At 41.8% G+C, this 24,412-nt stretch overlaps 1 protein-coding gene across 1 annotated transcript; it reads left to right on the forward strand.

Moving 5' to 3' along the window:
• Positions 1-3,941: 3,941 nt before the first annotated feature.
• Positions 3,942-24,044, forward strand: SLC5A7 (solute carrier family 5 member 7). Its single transcript, XM_069586332.1, has 8 exons — positions 3,942-4,119; positions 8,286-8,399; positions 9,139-9,294; positions 14,901-15,049; positions 15,839-15,982; positions 19,176-19,329; positions 21,267-21,484; positions 23,415-24,044. The coding sequence occupies exons 1-8, from the start codon at positions 3,942-3,944 to the stop codon at positions 24,042-24,044; spliced, it is 1,743 nt and encodes a 580-aa protein (XP_069442433.1).
• Positions 24,045-24,412: the final 368 nt, after the last annotated feature.

The following is a 24,412-nucleotide window of genomic DNA, read 5'->3' on the forward strand; positions in this document are numbered from 1 at the left end:
TATATACCTATCACCAATCACAATTCTTGGTGCATAGTGGGCGTTCACATAGTGAGTTTGTTGAATGATTGCTCTCCCTTCTCCAGGAAGAAAACCCTCTTCTGTTTAAGGCCTTTTCTTTCTGTTTTCCCTAAAATCCATGTGCACAGATATGATACATTCTTCCCAGCATTTATAAGAACATACAGGAGGACAGCTTTTGCTAGTTTTTCTGCTTTCCTTTCGCTAATGATAAACTGCACAAGAGCAGGAGCTATATCATTGTCTGCACATTCCTCTGTACTCAGGACCATGTTCCGAACATCAGAGACACTCTGGAAAAGTCTGTTAAATGAATGATTTGGAAAGGCAATCACTGCTTTTTTATCCAACAAAGCTTTAATCAATCTTCCCCTGACACGAATTTCTCTAACCGTGTGTGTGATCATGTATTCTCAGGTGGGCGGAGAGGGAGAGGCACATTGATGACAACAGAGGAGTGAGTGTCAGAGGGAACACATCCTGAAGCAGAAATTCACAGCAGCGTCATCCTGGGGTCAGACACTGGCGCTCCAAGGACCCGGCAGATGAGCAAATGTCTCCCCAGAAGTGGACTCAACACGTCAGCGGTTGTTATTTTCAGCTGGCATTCTTCGTCATGAAGGACAGACAGCTCCTCTGCCAGGCCAGAATCTGTCTGGCCATCTTCAAGGTCGTTGTACCTCCCAGATCTGGCTCCAAGTCTGGAGTCTGGCAAGTCCCACATCTTAAAGTGGATTAGGTGGGCCCCAAGGAGAGCTCTCGCCCTGGCTGCATTCCGACGCTTGTCCCTTAAGCCCTGGTGATGTTTCTTTGAGGACAGCCTCTTCTTTCATCCCTCCTTGGATCTGAGACTGACTTTAGCCATGGACACTAATTCACACACAGCCGCTATCCGTACCTGTCCTGCTATACTGCTACAGTCACGTGCTTTCCGCCATCATCACCTGAAGTACATTCTGGTATGGAAGACGTTAACCTGTGGCCAAAGCCCAGAAGCAGAAATTGAGTTATAACTGTCAAAAACAAAATGAATGAATGAATGAATCTCTGCTAAGAGCATTTCAGTAATTATATGAAATCTCATCTCTGTCTTCCTTCCATGAGTTTCTTAAAATTGCTTAAATTCATAACCCTTACCTGTTTAAAAATGGAGTCATACTGACAGGCTATGCAATCATTTTCCAGGAAAGCTGTGACTTAATCATTCAAATCAGACAAGATAACTGTACTCACAGGTCCTTCTCTATCTGAAGAGTTTGACCTCCCCAGGCTTTATCTCAAACAAGGTGGTTGGATGCTATCATTGTTTATAGAGAACAAAGAAATGCAGTAGTGATGGGAATGTGAAAGTTCATTTCCAAATCCAGTGTACAAAAAAGGGGGATGCGCTAAAATTTTGCATCAAGAGAGGTGGACAGTTGTTAACAAACATTATTACTTATTCCATTAATTATTAGATTTTCATATTTCACTGCTTAATTCAGTGACATGGCTGGTGGAATACGGAGCTGAGTGAGAGAGTAGCCAGAGAGGCTGTCTTTCTCTCTGTGTGTCTCCCCTCTCTCTGCTCTCTCCCCTATACTCACACACTTACAGAAATACAGTTATCTATATCTATCTCCATAGATAGAGATCTTATCTAGAGAGAGAGATTTATCTAGAGATCTATCTAGATCTATCTCCATAGATGCAGAAATACAGCTAGATGTAAATACAGCTATAGACATGCAACTATACCCATGGATATATAATCTAGGTGTCAGATATAGATGTCTAGGTGTAGATATAGCAGCAGCAGCAGCAGCAGCAAAATTTTACAGCACTGGAAAATGTACATTGGTGGGCAAGCAACCTGTTCAGCTCAACCTTGGCTGGCTGGCATTACACCCCCATTGTTTCAGACCACTCCAAAGGGTAGAAAGGGTATGGACTTAAAACTGACTCTCGAAACCTTTGTGAGATGTCTTCTTCAAAGAACCCATCACAGAGAAGCCAGGATCAGCCTCCACCGGGGCCCGGGGAGGGGTCCTCACGCACGAGAGAGTGGCGCCTCAAGAAACCAAAGTCTGGGGGAGGCGAGACTCCCTAGACCCCTCCCCTCTGCCGGACCTCCAGAGACTCCACCTGAAAACAATTTCTTGAGACCCTCCCCATCTCCCCATTCCCAGCTTCCAACCAGAGTCGTGGAAAGTAGGAATTGGCAATGACTCCGGGGAATCGAGCCCCGCTTCCTGGAGGAGGGAGCGGGAGTGGCCGCGCCTCGCCCGCGTCGTCAGGCCGGGACCCCGCGGTGGCGCTGGCCCCGCGCCCAGAGCGCAGCCCGGCCCGCGGCTCCGGCGCGTCCCCTGCGCCCCACGCCCGCCGGCTCGCGGGGCACTTTGCTCTGACGTCCGCCTCCCCGGCTCTGACGACCGGCCGCCCTTATAAAGGGGACTGTGGCCAATACTGGATCGATCGCCTCTTGGCCGCGCCGAGCGCCCCGAGCCGCGCCCACACCTGTCAACTTCGCGCGCGCAGCGGTTCTGGAAACTCGGGGTGCGGAGCTTCGGAAGCGGGACCCTCCTGGCCTGCCGCCCTGCGACCCGACCACACGCCAGTGTCCCGTGCAGTCTCGGCAGAGAGGAGCCTGGACCCGCGGAGCGCTTCCCCGCGCGGCGGCCACTCCAGGTAGGAGCGCGTCGGGGCCACCCCTCCGACGCGGCTCTGTGCCTCCCGCGGGGACGCCCGGCAGGTCGGGTCTCGCAGCCTGGGTCCTTGGGTGCGAGCAGCTGTGAAGTTGGGGTGCAGTGGGGGCCCCGGCGACGCCGCGGACGCAGGAGGGACCCTGGGGCGCAGAAGGATCCGCTCGGAGCAGGATGGGGGGAGACCTGCGGGTAGGGAGGGGAACACGGGGTGATAAGGCTGCAAAGGCAAAGCTCACCCCTCACTCGCCACTCGCGCTCCTTTTGACTTCTCTGAGCCCAAGGGACGGAGCCTGGTTCTTTGGCCCAAGATCTGTCGCCCATCTGCATGCACGGAGGTCTGGCTTGCCCAAAAACTTGTCTGTGCCAATTGAGGAGAATGGATAGCCACGGGCACGAGAGGAAGATACGAGAGAACAAGAATTCTAGAAATTAAAGGCATTAGAATTTGACGTGTCTCTTCTAAGGGTCTTGCTTTTAGTGCGTGTGACGCTCCGCTTTGTTTCAGGCATTTCTGTGTTTTTAAGTCGTTTCCCTGTGTGTGCCATTGAGGGAGCAGGGGAGAGAGGGAAGACTGGGTGGGGAGGGTCGACGGAGGGAGACCCTCTAAATAGCACAACAGTTTAATGGCTGCCGTAACTTAATCCTCCCGCACTTGTTGAAAACTGGAGGCCCATGTTGTTTTGAAGTTGATCTTCCTAAATTTTTTCCCCAGATATTTGGGTTAATTTTGGAACCACTCCCTGAAGATGTTTGAAAGGAGGGATGGGATGATGATTGAATGAATGAATGATTATGCATAGGTTCTCAGAGTGATCCTTTACAATGCATCTACACTGCTGAACACTTCTGGATCGAATAGTACTCGAATAGTACGGTGGTTCCAAAGTAAGTACAGACTTGCTGATTGTGAGTGACTTCTTGCCCAGGTAACTGGGTTAAAACATGACACAGTTAATTTTACATTGCAAAAATTTAATACAAAATAAGCACATTCCTTAAACAGCAAAACCCGCATTTTCTCTGTTTCTTGCAAACCCAAGACAAGGTTCAGTTGTTGAACAGAAATAGAGTGATGGAATGGAGGCTTGTTGGCAGCCACAGGTGAACTTGGGATTTTAAGTGGCCACCACTCAGGAGCCAGGTGGTATTTGCTTGGCTGGCTTGTAAGGCATCTGTGTTTTCGCAGAAGTCTTAATGAAGTAGCTGCTGCAGCAGAGCCTAAAGCCCTCAGTGACAATGGATTTCCAGGTGGAAGGGCTGGTAGCCATCGTGGTGTTCTACATTCTCATCTTGCTGGTTGGCATCTGGGCCGCCTGGAGGACCAAGAACAGTGGCAGTGCGGAGGAGCGTAGCGAGGCCATCATCGTAGGCGGCCGCGACATCGGGCTGCTGGTGGGTGGATTCACCATGACAGGTGGGTCCCCTCACACCCACCTTTGTGCCATCTCTGCCATAGCTCTTCAGGGGAAGAAAGCAAACCTTGTTCCTTGTCCTTGAGGAAGTCTCTGTGTTCACTACCTATATACTTTTCAAATATTTTCAACCCAGTAGCACTGGACCAAATGGTGTTAGCAGTTACTGGACAGAACATCAGTGAGAGAAATCTGGGCTCTGGGCTGCTGCGGGCGGAAGCAGTGAAAACAAACAGGTGGGGGAACGTGCAGAAATGCCTGAGTCTCACAAGCTGTGTTTCTGTTCATCGATGTGATGCAGGAAGCATCTCCTTTTACTCCTTACTACAGGCATCAAGTTGTGACTGAGCTGTCTTAATGAATGCTAACTAGTTGATGAACACTAACCAGTGATGGTTTTAAACCTAAATAAGTCAATCTGGGGGCAGCCCAATTCCAAATTGATTGATGTCCTGTCTTGAAACCTTATTCTTCCATGCAGTGAAGTAATTTTACTCACAGGAAGACAATCACGTGTTATGAATCCCCGGTTCTGAGGAAAAGGTTTCAGGAATACTAATACAAAAGGGAAACACCAGGGTGTGTCTTAGTAAGAATCCTTCAGCCACCAACTGCAGCTATCACCCATTCAAACCCCTCCATGCCAGAAGCCCCCAGGGTCTCTCCTCCTTTGCCCAAAGGTGGTTCTGATTAAGTGGTGGCTTGTTTTTCTTTTCTATTCTTCTTGGTTGTTAATATCTTCAAATAATACTGAAAAACAACAATTTAAAATTATATCCATAATGTCACTTGATGCATATTCACTAACATCACACATTTCACCGTAGAGTTGTATTAGGTTTTTAAATATTATCAATATAATCCATACCAACAGGATTACTATGAGTGCCCAGTGGAGAAATATCCCACTGGAAACCATACAAGAATGATACCAAATTTCAGTCCCAAAGTGCTAGTTAAAAATCATTAACCCTGTATTTCAAAAAGTTTTCCAAACCAGTCTGGGCAGACTACATCCCTGTTTGGCCATTTGAAACTTACAGTGTCGTAGAATAATTTATTGATGATCGATTCTGCCTCTCAGATATTCACATTTTGTTTGTTTAACTCTTTGCCAACCATACATGGTTTTGTTCGATCTTCATAACAGCACTCGAAAGGGCTCCAGGCTACGTCAGGACCCAGACTTGTGTGGTTAGTAAGGACCAGAGCCAAGTCTGGCAGCCACACAGTGAACCACACCCAGCCTCTCCCTACTTCTCCATAAAGGTACCCAAGGTGAAAAGAGCTCTCTTTTACCCTCTGTTTCTCATTTTTTCTACATAAACACACATACAGAAAAAAATGTATTTTACAGAATATTTTCTATGATGCATAATAAATAAAACCAGAAAAAAATACAAAAACATGAAGAATAAGAATCACCCACTTACCTATCACCTGCAGATGTTTACTGAAACGTTGGTGCAGATTTTCTTGTTTTTTTTTTCTTATTATCCAGCTATTGATGAATAATACAGGCACCTTTGTATCTTCATCTTCAGTTTTCATTAGAGCACAAATATCTCTTCTTTCCTCTGAAGACCCACAAGGGATACTGTTATCTGAAGTGAATTAAAGCATTGTAATTATATCTCCCTCAGATTTCTCTTTTGACAAAGAAAATAAGAAAAGCAAAATAAAATGACAGTTGTTGATTTCACTCAAATGGTTGAAAAGAATAAATGAACTGTTGCATAGTAAAGTATTTTATTAATCATAAATTATAGTAGCTTTCTATTACTCTAATTAAATAATACATTAATTATGTTCATAAAGATAATATCTCAGAATTTGTTCTTTTATCATTTAGGGTGATTTTAATCTAATAGGCTATTAAACTATATTGAAAAAATTTGAATTGTGATATTTCTTATAACATGTCCTGCTTAAACTTAGCTTTTAAAGATTTTTTCTCAGAACCAAACAGACCCTTGATCAATATCATAGTTCAATTAAAATCTGAACCATATTATCTAAACTTGTCAGATTCATTGATTGTGTTATTTGATAAGGAATAAAAATTGAAAATAAAAATGCATATGATTTAAAAGAATCCTTATTCTCAAGAATCTGATGTGAAAATATATGAACATGCAAATGACCATATTGATAACAATAGAGGGACTTTAATTACAAAAAGTACCCAAGTCTGCCTGTCTATATTATAATATTTTAATACTATAGTTTGTAATTATGATATTTTAACTCAAGTACGAGTTCTCTTTCTGGAAATGGAGAGGAGACCTACACAATGAAAAATGATCACTAATAAATGTTGTGCTAGTAAGACCCAATAAGATCACTAATAAGACCAATAGGCATTTACTTAACGTGGCAAAACATTTCTTGTGTGGTGTGAGGAGTCACAAATACCTGACAGGAAGGTGAGGTCTCAGGGGCTGTGCTGTGAGAAGTCATTGCTCTAGGTCCTGGATACTTGCCCTTTGTTGGGGGGTTGGGAAGGAAAGTCTTTAAAATTTCACCAGGTTTAGGATAAGAAAAGCATATCATAGCATTTGTTATTGATCAACACCATGGAAAAGCTGCTGTGAAGATGAGGTGGCTGCTAAATATCATTTGTCCACTTGAGGATTTTGTGTATAAACTCTCCATTTGTGTATGTAAAGTTCCTTTGCAGGAAGGTCTTTTCATGTTGACCTTTTAAAAATTGGATCAACCACTGAAGGCTCTCTCTCCTTTGCTTTGGGTTTGGATTAAATGCCAGATAAATTTTGGCAAGAGACACTTGTCTTTGGCAGTTTCATAAACAAATTATTTGCTTTATGACCATTCTAACTGTGAAATTTCAGAGAATTTTTCAGAGTCAAATTTTATTCCCCATTGCAGTCCAGAATTCACTCTCATATTTAGTAAGCTTCATGCCAGCCTCTATTCCTCATAATTTCACAGCAATTATACCTAGGGATTACTGTAAATAGTTTGACAATACTCTTCAAAGGGTATAAACTGCCAAGATTAGAATGTTCCATTAACTTTAGCATTTCAGCAAAAATCAACTACTGCAGTTCTTCTCAGAGAAAATGATAAGAGTTTATAGATCATTCTGGACCCAACGTTGTTAATCAAAACATGTTTTCTTTGATTCTACGGCCTCCCTCCTTCAGCTGTTATGCTACAAAAATGTTATTAAATAATATCTGAAGAAGACATAGTTCTTATTATTCTTTATGAAATATCAAATGTCTGCCTGAAAGACCCAGATTAGAACAAAGACTTGCAAATAAGCATGCAGTCAACATTTTAATTCTCCTGAAGGCTGACCCAAGCCCTAAGTGTAGGTCAGGTCCTTAGGGAAACAGAGAAGGAAAAAGCAATTTAAGCTCAATTACATCACCTGGCACCCTCCTCCCTCCACTTCCTTAACAAAGTAAGGTAGTAAGTACAAACACATTACCGTTTAGAATAGATTTGCCAAAACCCTATGCACCCAGCATGTTTATGAAGTGACTCTATTAAAGGAAAGCACCCACACCCACAACCACACATGCAGACGTGCACACACACACACTTCACTCCTTGAAGACAATATTCATGATCAATGAGGAAAGATCAATACAATTAAAATAAAAGGCCCTTGAAATCAAGACACTTGACTCCATGTTATGGAAGCTAGGGGGAGAGTTGTAGCATTATTAAGAATGGAAGCAGTCGTGAAATATATCACATATGATCTCAGACTTTGTGATATTATAATATCATTTCAAAATGTTCATGACTCGGTGGATTTAGAAAATATCCAGGGCAACACTGTTCAGTGGAAATATGATGTAAGCCACAAATGTAACCTTCAATTTTCTACATATCACTTTTTAAAAAGCACAAAAAAATAGGTGAATTAATGTAAATAATAGAATTACTTAACTCAGTATGTTGAGAATGTTTTAATTTTGTTGTGTAACCAGTACAAAAAAGATTGAGAAGTCTTAACACTTATTTTTCCATGATGAGTCTTAGAAATCCAAAGTGCAATTTTCACTTTTCAATCACTTCCACCCAGACCAGTCATGTCTCTGGGGGCAGTCCCACAGGCCTCTTGGGGCTCAGGGGCGCCCTGTGGAGACCACAGGCATGACACATCTCCCCTTCGCTTCTCATCCTGTTTCAGCCACCTGGGTTGGAGGAGGCTACATCAACGGGACAGCCGAGGCCGTGTATGTTCCAGATTACGGCTTGGCGTGGGCTCAGGCACCCATTGGATATTCTCTTAGTCTGATTTTAGGTAAGAAAAGCTTTATACCTGAGTGATTCAGTCCGTAAAGCATAAAGATTAGGAGTGTAAATAGCAACCAAAAGAATAAGTCAAACAGCATAACTATTGTGGGAAATGCCACCAGAAATCCCACCGAAGTCACTGTTACCAGAAAGTGGTAACACGAATGTGTAGCTGACTGGATCTCTTGATTATGGAATATGTAGAAAAAATTCCCTTAATCATTTTGCAATCATCACAGTGAATTTCTTAGTGTAATGATGTTTTTTATTTCCAAAATAGTGCAGACATGTCATTAAAAATGAGTCAATTTGAATTGTACCTGAATATCTTGTTTTAAATCAAACTAATAAAAGATCAAGAATATTATTTAACACAGTTCCTATTGTTTCTTTTTTATTTTGCTCTTAGAATACTTTTATTGGATCTTGTGCTTAATCAAATAATACAGGTGCATAGACATTTAAGGGAGTGCTGAGCTGGTCCACGTTTTTCAGCCCACATGATTTGTCCGTGCTATGTACAGCCTTGGATGCCTACAACAGTCGTTGTTAAGGAATTTTCACTTTATTGCTAAATATTTCTTGGTCCTGTACTCACAGGATTTTGCAGACTGATTCCTCAACGCATAGAAGTATTCTAAAAAATTCATTTCCCTTGAGAAATTATACACAGTAAAAGGTTAGCAAAGACTTTTATATTGCAGATTTTCAATTTTCTCTTTAACTCTTGTTTGAATTTCCTTTAGGTGGTCTGTTCTTCGCAAAACCCATGCGTTCCAAGGGCTACGTGACCATGCTAGACCCCTTCCAGCAGATCTATGGGAAGCGCATGGGTGGGCTGCTGTTCATCCCTGCGCTGATGGGAGAGATGTTCTGGGCAGCAGCCATCTTCTCAGCCTTAGGTGAGAACCAACGAAACATCCTTCTACATGCAGGGAGCTTCCCAGGTGGTGCTAGTGGTAGAGAACCAACCTGCCAATGAAGGAGATATGGGTTCGATCCCTGGTTCAGGAAGATGCCTTGAAGGAGGAAATGGCAACCCACTCTAGTATTCTTGCCTGGAAAATCCCATGCACAGAGGAGTCTGGTGGGCTATAGTCCATAGGGTTGCAAAGAGTTAAACACAATTGAAGTGACTTAGCACACACACACACACTCCGGTTGAACAAGCATTAGATACACAGCTTTACTATCTTCAGCCACAAGCCCCAGCCTCGCTTACCTAGATTAACACCACCACCCTGATGCTTACAAGGCCACCCTTCTCCCATGATCTTCACACAGTAGATTAGATTGAATCTGATCACACCCCTTTACTGCTTAAAACCAACCTTTAAACTGGGCTGGAAGAGCTTCTTTTGGACTCTTCCTTCTCCCTTCCTCCAGAACTTCACAAGCCCAGTGACCCCTCCTTAGGATGCACAGCCCCCACTTTCCATTCAAACCAACCAGGAAGAGCCTTCAAATCTTCTACAGATGTCACCTCCTCCAGGCAGTCATCCTGAACTTGCCAGATGCCTTTCCTCTGGCATTCTGTAGGAACCAGAAATTTTGTTTTCACTGGATTTATTACTTTGTATTTACATGGCTATTTATCTATTTCTCAGGTTCCAAATAGTCACAAAAGGAATTATGAATTTCTTGAAGGCAGGGCCTGTATCTTATTAACTCTTATTGTCCCATCACACATGAATGAATGAACTAATCACCCATAGCTACACTTCTTCAAAGGAGAAAAAGGAAAACAACAGTCTTTCCTTTCTCAATGAATCCCATTTCATCCAGAGTGTTGGAGTGTAGACATATTCAGGGATTTGAAAAATGCACTTAGAGTCTTTGGGGTCTAACTTACTTCCAAGATCCATCCATGCTAAGGACAACCTGTCCTTGAGTTCTCCGCCTACTCATAAAACCTAGGAAGTGAGAGAGTTCAGTGGGATTGTGGGCGAGCTTCAGGCTCAGTCCCCTCCTTTTTCATCCAGAATAAGTCTAAGTCGTCCCACTGAATGTTGAGTTCCTTCCTGAAGACTCACATTGTTGGGCCTTCCTTGTCCTTCCTCTAGGAGCTGTGTCTTTGCGTGACATCCAGGACACTGTCATCTCCATCTCCTCTTCCAAATGGAAGCAATGGGCTTACATCTTCAGTCAGGCTTTAAGTGGCCCAAAGAAAAGTCAGATGACACAAATCTCCTGTGTTATGCATTAGACTGCAGGCTACTCTTCAGGTTTAGGGGTTGCATCAGATTTGGTCTCTGTAACATCAGATAATATTTTACACCACTCTTCACTTCTTTCTCTCTAGACTCCTATATAACTGTATCTGATTTTGTTGGTCTCCAACTGTCAGATGAAGGAATGACTTAATGTAGAAAAGAAGTGAATTTAATAGGTAAATGATTTTTACTGTAATAATTCAGTGAAAATATTGCACTTTCCTGGCACTGAGTGGTCATGCTCCACAACCACCCCTGTCGTATCCTAATGAAATTTTACATAAACACAGAGCTCCCTTCCCACCTTGTTCTCAGTAGCAATGGTAGTTTATTTGTCATTGGTTTCAAAGCCAGAAAATTTTGGTTTTAAGAACAAACTGCCTGCTGAGATATCAAAAAAGGAGTGGGCTGAATATCTAACAGAATACAAAATGTTCACTCTCGCTGAATAAGGATCAATTCATGTAACAAGAGCCCTAAAGCGAGGATAGAATGAAAACCTATTATTTCTAAAGTACTTTGGAAATACAAATCATAATAGCTAAACTCTGAACTTCGGTGCAAAGAGTTATTTTAGTAAATATGTGTCTACATTTGTGTGTATGTCAACATACATGTAAAATATGTTAATGTCTCTCTCTTTACATATACATGTATCAAAGAATATTTATGAAAACATGACTGCTATTCTTGAAATACATGCTCTAGTTTAAAAAAAATGTGTATTTCAATCTAACAGCTATGTTTTCTTCAAAAATAATAGTTGGATATACTTCAAAATTAGTGTTTCTTAGAAATAGCTCGGGACAAGATATTTTACCACTTTACTATGAATGTGCATAGCTCACCTGCAAAATTTAGGAGTATCTCAAACTGTCTTCTCGATATATATAGACAACATCCTTACAACTTCTTAAATGTGTATTTACATAACAGATCAAATCCAGAGAATTTTTATAACTTTATTTGCAGTATATTTATTTTTCTGGCTGCATGAGTAAATTAATATTTCACAGCAGCTCTGGAAGTCTAGGTTTGGTTTTACTCACTGTAAATGATGGAATGATTTAGAAAATATTTTAGAGAAAAAAATTCATTACAAGCTTAATAGTGAAATGAAAGTTGGTGGCTTCTTTAAAGCCGCTGAGTTATTGCCAAATGACAGCTTTTACTAGAATGGCAACCCACTCCAGTGTTCTTGCCTGCAGAACCCCCTGGACAGGGAAGCCTGGCGGGCTACAGTCTATGGGGTCTCAAAGAGTTGGACATGACTGAAGTGACTTGAAAGTGAGAACTGAAAGTGAAGCCGCTTAGTCATGTCCAACTCTGTGCAACCCCATGGACTGCAGCCCACCAGGCTCCTCCATCCATGGGACTTTCCAGGTGAGAATACTGGAGTGGTTGCCATTGCCTTCTCCAGAACCAAGGACTAAGATCAGTCAAATTCTTTATTGTATAAAGTGAAGCCGCTCAGGCGTGTCTGACTCTGTGCAACCCCATGGACTGTAGCCCACCAGGCTCCTCCATCCATGGGATTCTCCAGATGAGAATACTGGAGTGGGTTGCCATATCCTTCTCCAGGGGATCTTTCTGACCCAGGGATCGAACCTGGGTCTCCCGCATTGCAGGCAGACGCTTTTACCATCTGAGCCACCACACACTAAACTCTACATCTTAAGGCTCCTCATCGAGTAATCTTTCTTCTGTAACATGCAGCCTCTCTACCTTTGAAGGTGTAGGATTAATAGAAATTGCACCAGAGGGTGGAAAATTAAACAGTATTCAAAAGAAGTAGAGTAATAATTGAACTTTTCATAATTCATGGGATGTAACTTTAAAATATTGTTATTACAGTAGAAAGCTAGACCAAAGGTGAATGGGAAAGAATTGCAACTAAAGTTTCGACATGAAGTGAATAGTCTCAGGAGGAAAAAGAAAATAACTTGTTAAATATCCATACAACAATAAGTCGGTTGTCCAAAGTCACTTGTAAATAACCAACTTTCCTTTGTCTTTTGCTCCCAATTCTTATCTAAGATTTTCCTTTTCTCAATTGGTTTTTACTAAAGAAAGTAATTTAAATTTGATACCAAACCATGGGCTTCCCTTGTGGCTCAGCTGGTAAAGAATCCACCTGCAAATGCAGGAGACCTGAGTTCGATTCCTGGTTTGGGAAGATCCCATGGAGAAGGGAAAGGTTACCCACTACAGTATTCTGGCCTAGAGAATTCCATGGACTGTATAGTCCATGGGGTCGCAAAGAGTCGGACATGACTGAGTGACTTACACTTTCACTAAACCAAAGCACTAAGAAGAAAATTCTTTTGAAATATATTTTGCATTGTTATCTCAGATCAAAATATCTCATTAGATATTGAGATATCTATAGATAATGGATTTTCATCTCAGATGGGCTGCATATGCTATTAGCATGCAATTGAGAAGTGAGGATAGAATGTAAGATTGCAGTTAATGACTCAAAAAAATCACAGTGTGTTGCATGTACATTAGTGTGAGAGGAATATCACTGCTACATTTAATAATACAAGATATAAACTATACCACTCTTGAGAACAACAGGAAAGGGGTGTGTAGAACAACAAGTGAAAGCTGAACTGGCAGTGCAAAACTCCACAGTGGTCCAGCTATCCATACCATGATATTAATATTCTATTAGAAATGTAGACATCAGTAAACACAATAAACAAAATCATGAAGTTAGAAAAGCATCAGTTCAGTTCAGTTCAGTCGCTCAGCCGTGTCCGACTCTTTGCGACCCCATAAATTGCAGCACGCCAGGCCTCCCTGTCCATCACCAACTCCCGGAGTTCACTCAGACTCACATCCATCGAGTCAGTGATGCCATCCAGCCATCTCATCCTCTGTCGTCCCCTTCTCCTCCTGCCCCCAATCCCTCCCAGCATCAGAGTCTTTTCCAATGAGTCAACTCTTCGCATGAGGTGGCCAAAGTACTGGAGTTTCAGCTTTAGCATCATTCCTTCCAAAGAACACCCAGGACTGATCTCCTTTAGAATGGACTGGTTGGATCTCCTTGCAGTCCAAGGGACTCTCAAGAGTCTTCTCCAACACCACAGTTCAAAAGCATCAATTCTTTGGCGCTCAGCTTTCTTCAAATAGATTGATTTCTAAAGCGGGTTTACAATTTTGATGAATCTATAGTGATGGAGATCACTGTAAAGTATGACGCTTGCTGATACTGAGCTGCATGAGCTGTTTGTATATTTTGGATATTAATCCACTGTCAGTTGCTTTGTTTTCAAATATTTTCTCCCATTCTGGGGTTGTCTTGTTTGTGGTTTCCTTTTCTGTGCAAAGACTTTTAAGTTCAATAGATCCCATTTATTTATTTTTGTTCTTATTTTCATTACTTTAGGAGGTGAGTCCAAAGGATCTTGCTGCAATTTATGCCAGAGAGTGTTCTGCTTATATTTTCCTCTAGGAGTTTATAGTGTCCAGCCTGGGTAGCCAATAAGAACCTACTACAGAGCACAGGGAACTCTACTTCTTGCTCCGTGGTGACCTAAATGGGAAGGCAATCCAAAAAGAGGGGATATTTGTATATGCATAGCTGATTCACTTTGCTGCAGAGCAGAAACTAACACAAAATTGTAAAGCAACTATACTCCAATAAAAAAAAAATTTTAAGGGAATATAAAAACCCTTAAAAATGATGCTAAATCTATGACTCTGCACTACATTTGTATCCTAGGAACAAGATTGGAATGCTGCAGGAAATGAATAAAATAAAAGTAATCTTTCATAAATTTGAAAAAGTTGGAAAGTGCAATTTTATTACCAATTTTATTATTTTCTCCTATGAATTTATTTCAAACCCTGGTACCTTAGACCATGTGTCATCTAATAAAAGCTGACAGAGGTCAGAGTTAATGCAAAAGAGCACATCAATGCTAACTGTAAAATGAGAAGCTGGGTGGTTATGCTCATCATAAAGGCTTGTTTTCCTCATGGATGTGAGTAAATACACTGCATGTGTTCAATAAAGTCAGAATTTCAGGCAGCCGGTGGAACGATTGCAGGGCCTCATAGTACTGTTCAGTTCAGTTTATGTCATGGAATTCTGTAATCAAGTCATGAGTTTCAGGTTTCCTCATAAATAAGTGAGCAGAGCACTAATTTCAGAAAGAAAGAACAGTTTAGAATGTATGTGTGTATGTGTATATAAACACAGATGTGCACAGGCACACTCAGGTTACTGAGAAGGAAGAGCTGGACTGTGGAACTTCAGCTGGGCTGTTCCCATCCCATCTCTGCAGGAGCCACCATCAGCGTGATCATCAGGGCCAGTGTGCACATGTCTGTCATCGTCTCTGCGCTCATCGCCACCCTGTACACCCTGGTGGGCGGGCTTTACTCTGTGGCCTACACGGATGTCGTTCAGCTCTTTTGCATTTTCGTGGGCCTGGTGAGTAGAACCATGCACAGTGTTCCTTCTTCCTTTCATCCTCCCTCCCTTCTTCCTTCATTTCTCCTTTTGTAAGAGATGACATGGTATTTCATACCAACTCAGCAGAAACTAATAGAAGTCCTATTTCCCCACCATGGCTAACACACAGTAAGTCATACAGTATTGGAAATTTTGCTTTTCTCCATGGATTACTTGGATGAAAAACTAATCACATTGTGAGATTTTGACAGAAAAGTACCCTCAGTTAGCTCTTAGGAAGGTCTGGGGGCTCCTTTCCTTCATGCCTACATTTGATAGAAACATGTGTGATCTTCCTTCAAGGACTTCTGTCAGAGTTAAAATTTAAACCTTGACCCTGATCTGTGTTTGTCTCTTAACCTTTCCATACATTAGTTTTAGTTATGCCATGAAACTGCTCCTAGGGTATAGAAATTATTTTCAGTCAAATCTTCCCAGTCACTTTAAGGAATGGATATCTTCTAATTCTAAGAAAATACATGTTTTGTATAAACATATATAAAGTTTTCGAATTCAGTGTTTTCTTCCTGAATGTTTTGCAGTCAATGTGATATGACATAATTAGCTCAGAAGCTGACAACATGTTACTCTAACTTTTCTAAATCAGTGTTCCTCAGTGTCCACAGAGAACATGCTTCCAGGTCCTCCCCTGAATAAGAGGAATGACCAAGCTGTGCCATCTATGAGAAAAAAAAAAAACAAACTAATAGATGAAATCTTGCATGTCCCAGATAGCCACACTAATGCTTTCACGAACTCTGGTTACAGTGGATCAGCGTGCCGTTCGCGTTGTCCAATTCTGCAGTTGCTGACATTGGCTTCACTGCCCTGCATACCAAGTACCAGAAGCCTTGGCTGGGGACCATCGAGCCATTTGAAATCTACACATGGCTTGACAGCTTTTTGTTGTTGGTAAGTGACACACATGTCCATCTCAGTGCTCATCACCACCCCTGGACACCCTGGTGAGCGGGCTCCCACTCCTTGCTCCACCTTCCCATCAGAGCTTCTGTTCATCAGTGGAGGCCAGACTGTACCTGACTTACAAACCTTGATGACCTATGTGTCCAGAGACATAGGTATGTAAATTATGTATATCAGTTCATACAGTCATTGAAACTATTGATGAAATACTTATCAACATGGTAGATGTTAATGATAGATTGATTTACAGGTTGCAAAACAAAGGGAAAAGTTTTGGAAGCATACAGAGTTGAGGCATGGGATTATGAATTTTAGAATTTCTCCTTGTTTTATTTTATTTTGTTTATTTTTGCTTTTGAGCTTGTTCAGTTCCATTCAGTTGCTCAGTCGTGTCCAACTCTTTGCAACCCCATGAACCACAGCACACCAGGCCTCCCTGTCCATCACCAACTCCCGGAGTTTACCCAAATTCATGACTATTGAGTTGGTGATGCCATCTAACCATCTCATCCTCTGTCATCCCCTTCTCCTCCTGCCTGCAATCTTTCCCAGCAGCAGGGTCTTTTCAAATGAGTCAGCTCTTTGCATCAGGTGGCCAAAATATTGGAGTTTCAGCTTCAACATCAGTCCTTCCAATGAACACCCAGGACTGATTTCCTTTAGGATGGACTGGCTGGATCTCCTTGCAGTCCAAGGGACTCTCAAGAGTCTTCTCCAACACCACAGATCAAAAGCATCAATTCTTCGGTGCTCAGCTTTCTTTATAGCCCAACTCTCACATCCATACATGACTACTGGAAAAACCATAACCTTGACTAGATGGACCTTTGCTGACAAAGTAATGTCTCTGCTTTTTAATATGCTATCTAGGTTGGTCATAACTTTCCTCCCAAGGAATAAGAATCTTTTAATTTCATGGCAGCAATGACCATCTGCAGTGATTTTGGAGCCCCCCAAAATAAAGTCAGCCACTGTTTCCACTGTTTCTCCATCTATTTGTCATGAAGTGATGGGACCAGATGCCATGATCTTAGTTTTCTGAATGTTGAGCTTTAAGCCAACTTTTTGAGCTTGTATGGCTTTTATAAGAAGGAAATTGTTCTGGAGCCAATATGTGAGATACTGATAAACAAGCAGATATTCCAGGATTTGGAGCCAATGAGAGAGACAGTCAAAGAAGCAACTTCAGTACATTGTGATCTGGGAAGTTCCCTCATCAGTTCACTCACTCACATGATAAATATTTACTGAACACTGACTCTGTGTCAGTTAGAGAATTGTCCAGCCTCCTCTCTAGCCACCCCCACACACCCTGACCTCTACTTGTACCAAATACACGGTGGTCTTATGGCTGCCTCTTGCTTTCTTTCTTTTTCATGTTGGATTATTTCCTAAGAACTTTCCTCCCTCCATCTCTACCCACTGACACCCCTGGATGTCCAAGGATTGACTTGAATAGCATTTCCATGGGCTTCCCTGGTTAGGGAAGTCTTCCTCCCACCATTCCCCCTCCCTCTGTTACCCACCAAATGATTAGTTCTTTCTCATTATTGCTTCCATGGTGCCTCTTTAGAGCATCAACAAATTACATTCCAGTTCAATGTCTCCAATTTTTTATAATATATTCTCAATAAGAATGTTAAGCACAAAAGTCTGTTCTATACTCTGTGGGAGAGGGAGAGGGTGGGATGATTTTGGAGAATGGCTTTGAAACATGTATAATATCATGTAAGAAACAAATTGCCAGTCTAGGTTCGATGCAGGATACAGGATGCTTGGGGCTGGTGCACTGGGATGACCCAGAGAGATGGTATGGGGAGGGAGGTGGGAGAGGGGTTCAGGATGGGGAACTCATGAACACCCGTGGCAGATTCATGTTGATGTATGGCAAAACCAACACAGTATTGTAAAGAAAAATAAAGTAAAAAAAAAAAATTTTTTTTAAAAGAATGTTAAGCACAACCCCAGTGTAGGCAGACTGCTTATATGCACTCTACCACACATTGTGTGGAGAAAGCAATGGCACCCCACTCCAGTACTCTTGCCTGGAAAATCCCATGGATAGAGGAGCCTGGTAGGCTGCAGTCCATGGGGTCGCTAAGAGTTGGACACAACTGAGCAACGACTTCCCTTTCACTTTTCACTTTCACACATTGGAGAAGGAAATGGCATTCCACTCCATTGTTCTTGTCTGGAGAATCCCAGGGATGGTGGAGCCTGGTGGGCTTCTGTCTATGGGGTCGCACAGAGTCGGACATGACTGAAGTGACTTAGCAGCAGCAACACATTGTGTAAATCATTTAATAAAACAACAATCTCACAGTTAGGTACAAGGTAGAAATGGGTATAAAGAGAAATTCTAGTATCTTCTCTATATTAGAAAATACCTCAGTGCACCAGTTCTCCCAGTGGACGGGGATCTCAAGAGTAGAAACCACTTCTCACTCATCTTTGGGCTCCAAAACCATTCCACTGCCTGGCACGTGACTGGGATCCAGAAATATTCATTGGGTTGTTTTGACTCAAATTAAACTTCATGATTTCAGAATATTAATGTTTTTGAGACAATTTTGTGGTGGTTAGAACTTCCAGATAAGAACAAATTGAAGGTTTCCGGGCAGTTTTAACACAGCTTAAAGTGGGTAAGTTAAGGAAAAGAAAATCTTGTGCTAGGTAATTATGAAAGAAAAGAACTTGAAGAAATCTGCACAGTTGAAACTGTGACAATGACAGCTGTGAAGACGAAAGGCATGTAAAACCATTTTCTATACTTCAGAGTCTTGCTATACTTAAGCAAGACTGAATGTGATTATTAAATATGATTACTGAATGATTTTTTTAAAATCTCATTTTAAAAATACCAAATAAGCATTATACACTCCCATGTGTAAAATAGACAGCTAATGGGGAGCTGCTATACAGCACAGGGAGCCCAGCCTTGTGCTCTGTGATGACCTAGAAGGGTGGGATGTCAAGGAGAGGAAGGCTTATGCATATAGCTAAGTCATGTTTTTGTAGAGCAGAAACCAGCCCAACATGGAAAAGCAATTATCCCCCAATTTAAAAAAAATTTTTATAAAATTAATAAATGAAAATAAAACAGGAAATTAAAAAAAAATAAAAACAACTAATAGATGCTATTTGCCTCCATTCATCCGGTGTCCCCATGGCTCCCATGCAGATGCTGGGTGGAATCCCATGGCAAGCCTACTTCCAGAGGGTCCTGTCTTCATCCTCCGCCACCTACGCTCAGGTGCTGTCTTTCCTGGCAGCTTTCGGGTGCCTGGTGATGGCTCTGCCAGCCGTGCTCATTGGAGCCATTGGAGCATCGACAGGTAAACCTCTGGCAGCTTCGCTGATTGATTCACTCAGGCTTCACCCAAGTTACCAGCAAGCACCCAGCTGCCCTCCCTCCCCCACTTTCCCCATTACTCCCATCATGTATCTGCCTTTGTTATATAAAACGTCAACAAATCATCTTATAGTTCAGACATTGTTTGACTGCTCACCTCACCAATAAGACATTTGTGAGCAGCCCCCAGCCCCACTGTTGGGATATTTATCAACCGTGTATCTGTGATCTTGTCAGCCATGGTTCTCAACCAACGTGCACACTGTCATCATCCAGGGAGGTGGAGGGACTCAAAAAATACTCGTTTCTATCCTACACCACAGGAATTTTCTTTTAGTGACCTAAGATAGAGCCAGAGATCTGTGTTTTTAAAAGTTCCCTTTTAAAACTAAGTCAAAGCTGAGAACCAGTCAGTTAGTGGGAAGCTTCTATGTAGCACAAGGAGCTCAGCTCTGTGCTCTGTGATGACCTAGGGGAGTGGGATGCAGGGGCGGGGGGATGTGGTTTGAGAGGGAGTCTCAAGAGAGGGTGGGGATATATATACACGTAGGGTTGATTCATGCTGTTGTGCAGCATAAACTAACACAACATTGTTAAGCAATTATACTCCAATTTTTTTTTTAATGGGAAAAAAAGTAGAGAACCACTGACTCAGAAGTTGACCTGCCATCACCATAACCACATAAAGATCACTTTGAACTTGAGGCTTCAGTTTACATTTTCAATAGTTTGTTAATTAAAAGTTTCCTTTCTTGGAGAAATCAATCAATAAGTTTGTAAGTAAAGATAAACTAAAACACTAAGGCACTTAGAGAATATCTTACTCAAAATTGGTAAAAAAAAAAAAAAAAGTTTTATGACATGATTACCTCCCATTTATCCTCCATTCTGAACATTTTTTAAAGTTTTGTCCTTAATTTGGTTGTACTTACTAATTACTCCTGACCCTTGGGTATTATTTCTGGTCCCATAATATTCCAGTTAATGCTATAAAACTGGCCAGATAAAAGCATGGCTTTGAACAACTGTAATAGAAAATGAGGGAAGGAAAAATGGTAGAATCCAAGGAAAACCACCCCTATATGGTCCTATAATCATGACATTAACATTCAACAAATAAAAAAGGAGCTATACTAAACAACTGTTAAAGCTTCTGCTGTATTCTTCTTACATACTAGTATAACTAAACAGTAAAGATTTATATGCAAAGATAAGCTTAAATTTCAAGTTCTTTGACCACAGAGTCCAAAAACTTCCTGAAAATTTCAACCCCATATTTGCACTTTTTATTCAATAAAAAGGGACTGTCTTTGATCCATTCATGTTTATTTCTAATAAGTGAAATTCATGTTTGACTGCTCACCTCACCAATAAGACATTTGTGAGCAGGAATTTACTCGAGAGAAAAATAATGCCGAGGAAGCTCCCACCACAAGGCTTTACCCAGGAAGAGAATGGGTGAGAAGAGGCCCACTGTTGTCTTTATCCACTTCTGTGTATAACTGAGCAGTGAAACACCATGTGTTCTCTCACATCTCCATGTGGTTGGAGGAATCCTCTAGGCTTCAGCTTGAGAACACTTATTTTCAATGAGTTTGCACCAGATAACACCATTGTAACACTGCAGAAGAGAAATTTGTATTAAAAAATCTCACACCACCATATCCTGTGCAGGTCCTGTGGATAAGATTAAGTGTAACCAAAACCCATTAGACACCAGAATATAGGAGACAATGTCACTGGACCAATACATGGACTTGCCACCTAATTAAACTAACATACCCCACTGGACTAATTAGATTTCCCACCGATTAGACTAGGTCATATCTTCTGAATTTATTTCGAAAGCTACCTAGTAAATAGAACTCCAGATGGATGGATAGATGGCTCTTTGGCTGTGTTTGTTGTTTCTGTCAACAGCCTGGAACCAGACTGCATACGGGCCTCTTGCTCCCAGGGAGAAACAGGAGGCAGACATGATCTTGCCGATTGTCCTCAAGTATCTCTGCCCTGTGTACATTTCTTACTTTGGTCTTGGAGCCGTTTCTGCTGCTGTCATGTCCTCAGCAGATTCTTCCATCTTGTCAGCAAGTTCGATGTTTGCTCGCAACATCTACCAGCTTTCATTCAGACAAAATGTAAGAATAGTTATATTTTCTTTAACATTACATTGTTGTTATTGTTCTCATCCTTGCACTTAGTGTGTAGGTATTATTCTATATTATTAATAGTCTTTGTGAAAATCTGACCCTACCTTGATTCCGCACACAAGGTTAAATGATGATGCACTTTATTTATGAAGGTCTTTCATATATGTTGTATATGAAGGCTTCCCTGGTGGCTCAGACAGTAAAGAATCTGCCTGCAATGCAGAAGGCCAGACTCTATCCCTGGGTCGAGCAGATCCTCTGGAGAAGGAAATGGCCACCCACTTCAGCACTCTTGCCTGGAGAAGTCCATGGATAAAGGAGCCTGGTGACTGTAGTCCATAGGATGGCAAAGAGTCGAACATAACTAAGTGACTAATACACACATGAAGGTTTTTAATGCATGCTATTATTCACTCTAATACTGAGGGACACGCATCAGTATAACTTTTTCCCAAGAGGTGCAGTCATATTGCAATAATTTAAATGTCTTCTCTTTCTAATGAAGGAGTAAAATATCTTAGAAAATATCTTAAAATATCTTAGAAAAACTTCAAGTTTAAATACAGTAAGAAACTAAGGAAACCCTGGTGTAGGCAGAACATAGTGAGTCATTATATCATAGATATCGCTGTGATGCTTGTTTTGCTCTTCACTTGAACCCCAAGTCCTCCTTTGTCAGGAAATAGCCTCTCAATTTGATTTTCCTCGTTGACTCTGAGGGCATAGAGCAGCACACTCATGCTCACCGAGGGGCTTGTAGCCCTCTATACCTTCTTCCCTCACTCATGCTTGGCTTTCTGTAAGTTTTCTAGGTCATGGTTAACACAATGGTCTCACTTTTTGTGTGTGTGTGTGAAAATCTTTATTATCAACACAATGATCTTTCTAAAATGAAGGCAAGAAAAATAAATTTTATAAAATACACAAACAACAATTTATTGATTATGTATGTTTTTTTACTTGCAGATGAATAAGATTGTGCTTAACAGTGAAATGAGATACATAAGAAATTAATCCTCCAGAGTACCCCCTTTGTGTTGTTATTAGCAATGCTTTGCTTAAGTTCTAATCTGCATTCAATTCCTAATTTTTCAATTTTCAAATTTCCTTTCTCAGCCTTCATGTAAATACACAATGTATAATACTTGTTTGAAAGTGAAACTGAAATTCCTCAGTCATGTCCGACTCTGTGATGTGACCCCATGGACTATCCAGTCCATGAAATTCTCCAGACCAGAATACTGGAGTGGGTAGCCTTTCCTTTCTCCAGGAGATTTTCCCAACCCAGGGATGGAACCCAGGTCTGCTGCACTGCAGACAGATTCTTTACCAGCTGAGCCACAGGGGAAGCCCAAGAATACTGGAGTGGGTAGCCTATCCCTTCTCCAGCGGATCTTTCCGACCCCAGGAATGGAACCAGTGTCTCCTGCATTGCAGGCACATTCTTTACCAACTGAGCTACCAGGGAAGCCCGTAATACTTTTTTAGTTTCATGATTTTTTAAAAGCTTATAAACTATTCTTTGAAAACAATATTTATACGATGTCTTACAAGTATTGCCACATAGCATCTAAGTGGTGCCCCTTGTTTTATAAGGCGGTTATTCTCAAGAGGAAGCCAGATAGGCCACACCCCCTCACTGCCATATTGCGGCATCTTGCATCTCTTTCTGACAATCAGCGAGCAGCGCAAAGGTGCGCTCTGGTTCCTCGATACCCGTCACTGAAACTCCTCCCCAGGTCCACCATGGAGGCCACCTAGATTGCTCTGTTCCTGACTGTTGGTTTTACCTGTAAGCTGTGCCATTTGAACCAGTTATTCTTTAGGGCAGCTTTAAAGCACAGGAAGGCATCTCATTCTCCTCCGGGAGAAGCCCGTACTTTCTGAGAAAAACTGACTCGATGGCGATTTCTTACAGGCTTCAGACAAGGAGATCGTCTGGGTCATGCGCATCACGGTATTTGTGTTTGGAGCTTCTGCAATGACCATGGCGTTGCTGACGAAGACGGTGTATGGGCTCTGGTACCTCAGCTCTGACCTGGTCTACATCATCATCTTCCCGCAGTTGCTCTGCGTGCTCTTCATCAAGGGTACCAACACGTATGGGGCCGCGGCAGGTTACGTCTCGGGCCTTTTCCTGCGAGTCACTGGCGGGGAGCCCTACCTGAACCTGCAGCCTTTGATCTTTTACCCTGGCTATTACATTGATAAAGGTGGCATATATAACCAGAGATTCCCATTTAAAACCCTCGCCATGGTGACCTCATTTTTATCCAACATTTGCATCTCCTATCTAGCCAAATACTTGTTTGAAAGTGGAACCTTACCACCAAAACTGGATGTATTCGATGCTGTTGTTGCAAGGCACAGTGAAGAGAACATGGACAAGACGATTCTGGTTAGAAATGAAAACATTAAACTAGATGAACTCGCACCTGTGAAGCCACGGCAGAGCATAACTCTCAGCTCGACCTTCACCCATCAGGAGGCCCTCCTGGAAATGGATTCAAGTCCAGAGGGCTCTGGGACTGAGGATAATTTACAGTAACCACATCTGCATAAAACTCTGCTTTCTCAGATGAGGCACTAGAGCAGACTAGTCCTGAAAGGTTGGTTTGCAGCATATACAGTATATTTTAAAAAATAATAATAACAATGAGGAGGACAAAAATCCATAGAGTAGTTAACTTGCACAAATCCAAGACAAGTCAGAAGGAAGAACCCTTGAAGCAGCAGCTCTCTCTCCTTCACGGACATGTCTCATCTTCATTTAATTTTGACTCTTGGTAGTTTTGTGAAGTATCTGAACATGACTAAAATCCCACTCAAAAAACAGAAAGCCAAATAGAGTGTTCACCTTAATTATGGAAAAAGGAAGTTTAGATATGAGAAAGCCAAGGAGTTTGAGTAGCCTTG

Source organism: Ovis canadensis, chromosome 3 (genome assembly GCF_042477335.2).
Source record: "Ovis canadensis isolate MfBH-ARS-UI-01 breed Bighorn chromosome 3, ARS-UI_OviCan_v2, whole genome shotgun sequence".
NCBI lineage: Eukaryota > Metazoa > Chordata > Mammalia > Artiodactyla > Bovidae > Ovis > Ovis canadensis.

Bases quoted from the DNA above. Each gene is read 5' to 3' on its own strand.
- SLC5A7 (XM_069586332.1), top strand. From the start codon at position 3,942: ATGGATTTCCAGGTGGAAGGGCTGGTAGCCATCGTGGTGTTCTACATT. The intron at 15,050-15,838 runs GTGAGTAGAACC...CTCTGGTTACAG, and splicing joins TTTGCATTTTCGTGGGCCTG to TGGATCAGCGTGCCGTTCGC. The intron at 15,983-19,175 runs GTAAGTGACACA...GCTCCCATGCAG, and splicing joins TTGACAGCTTTTTGTTGTTG to ATGCTGGGTGGAATCCCATG.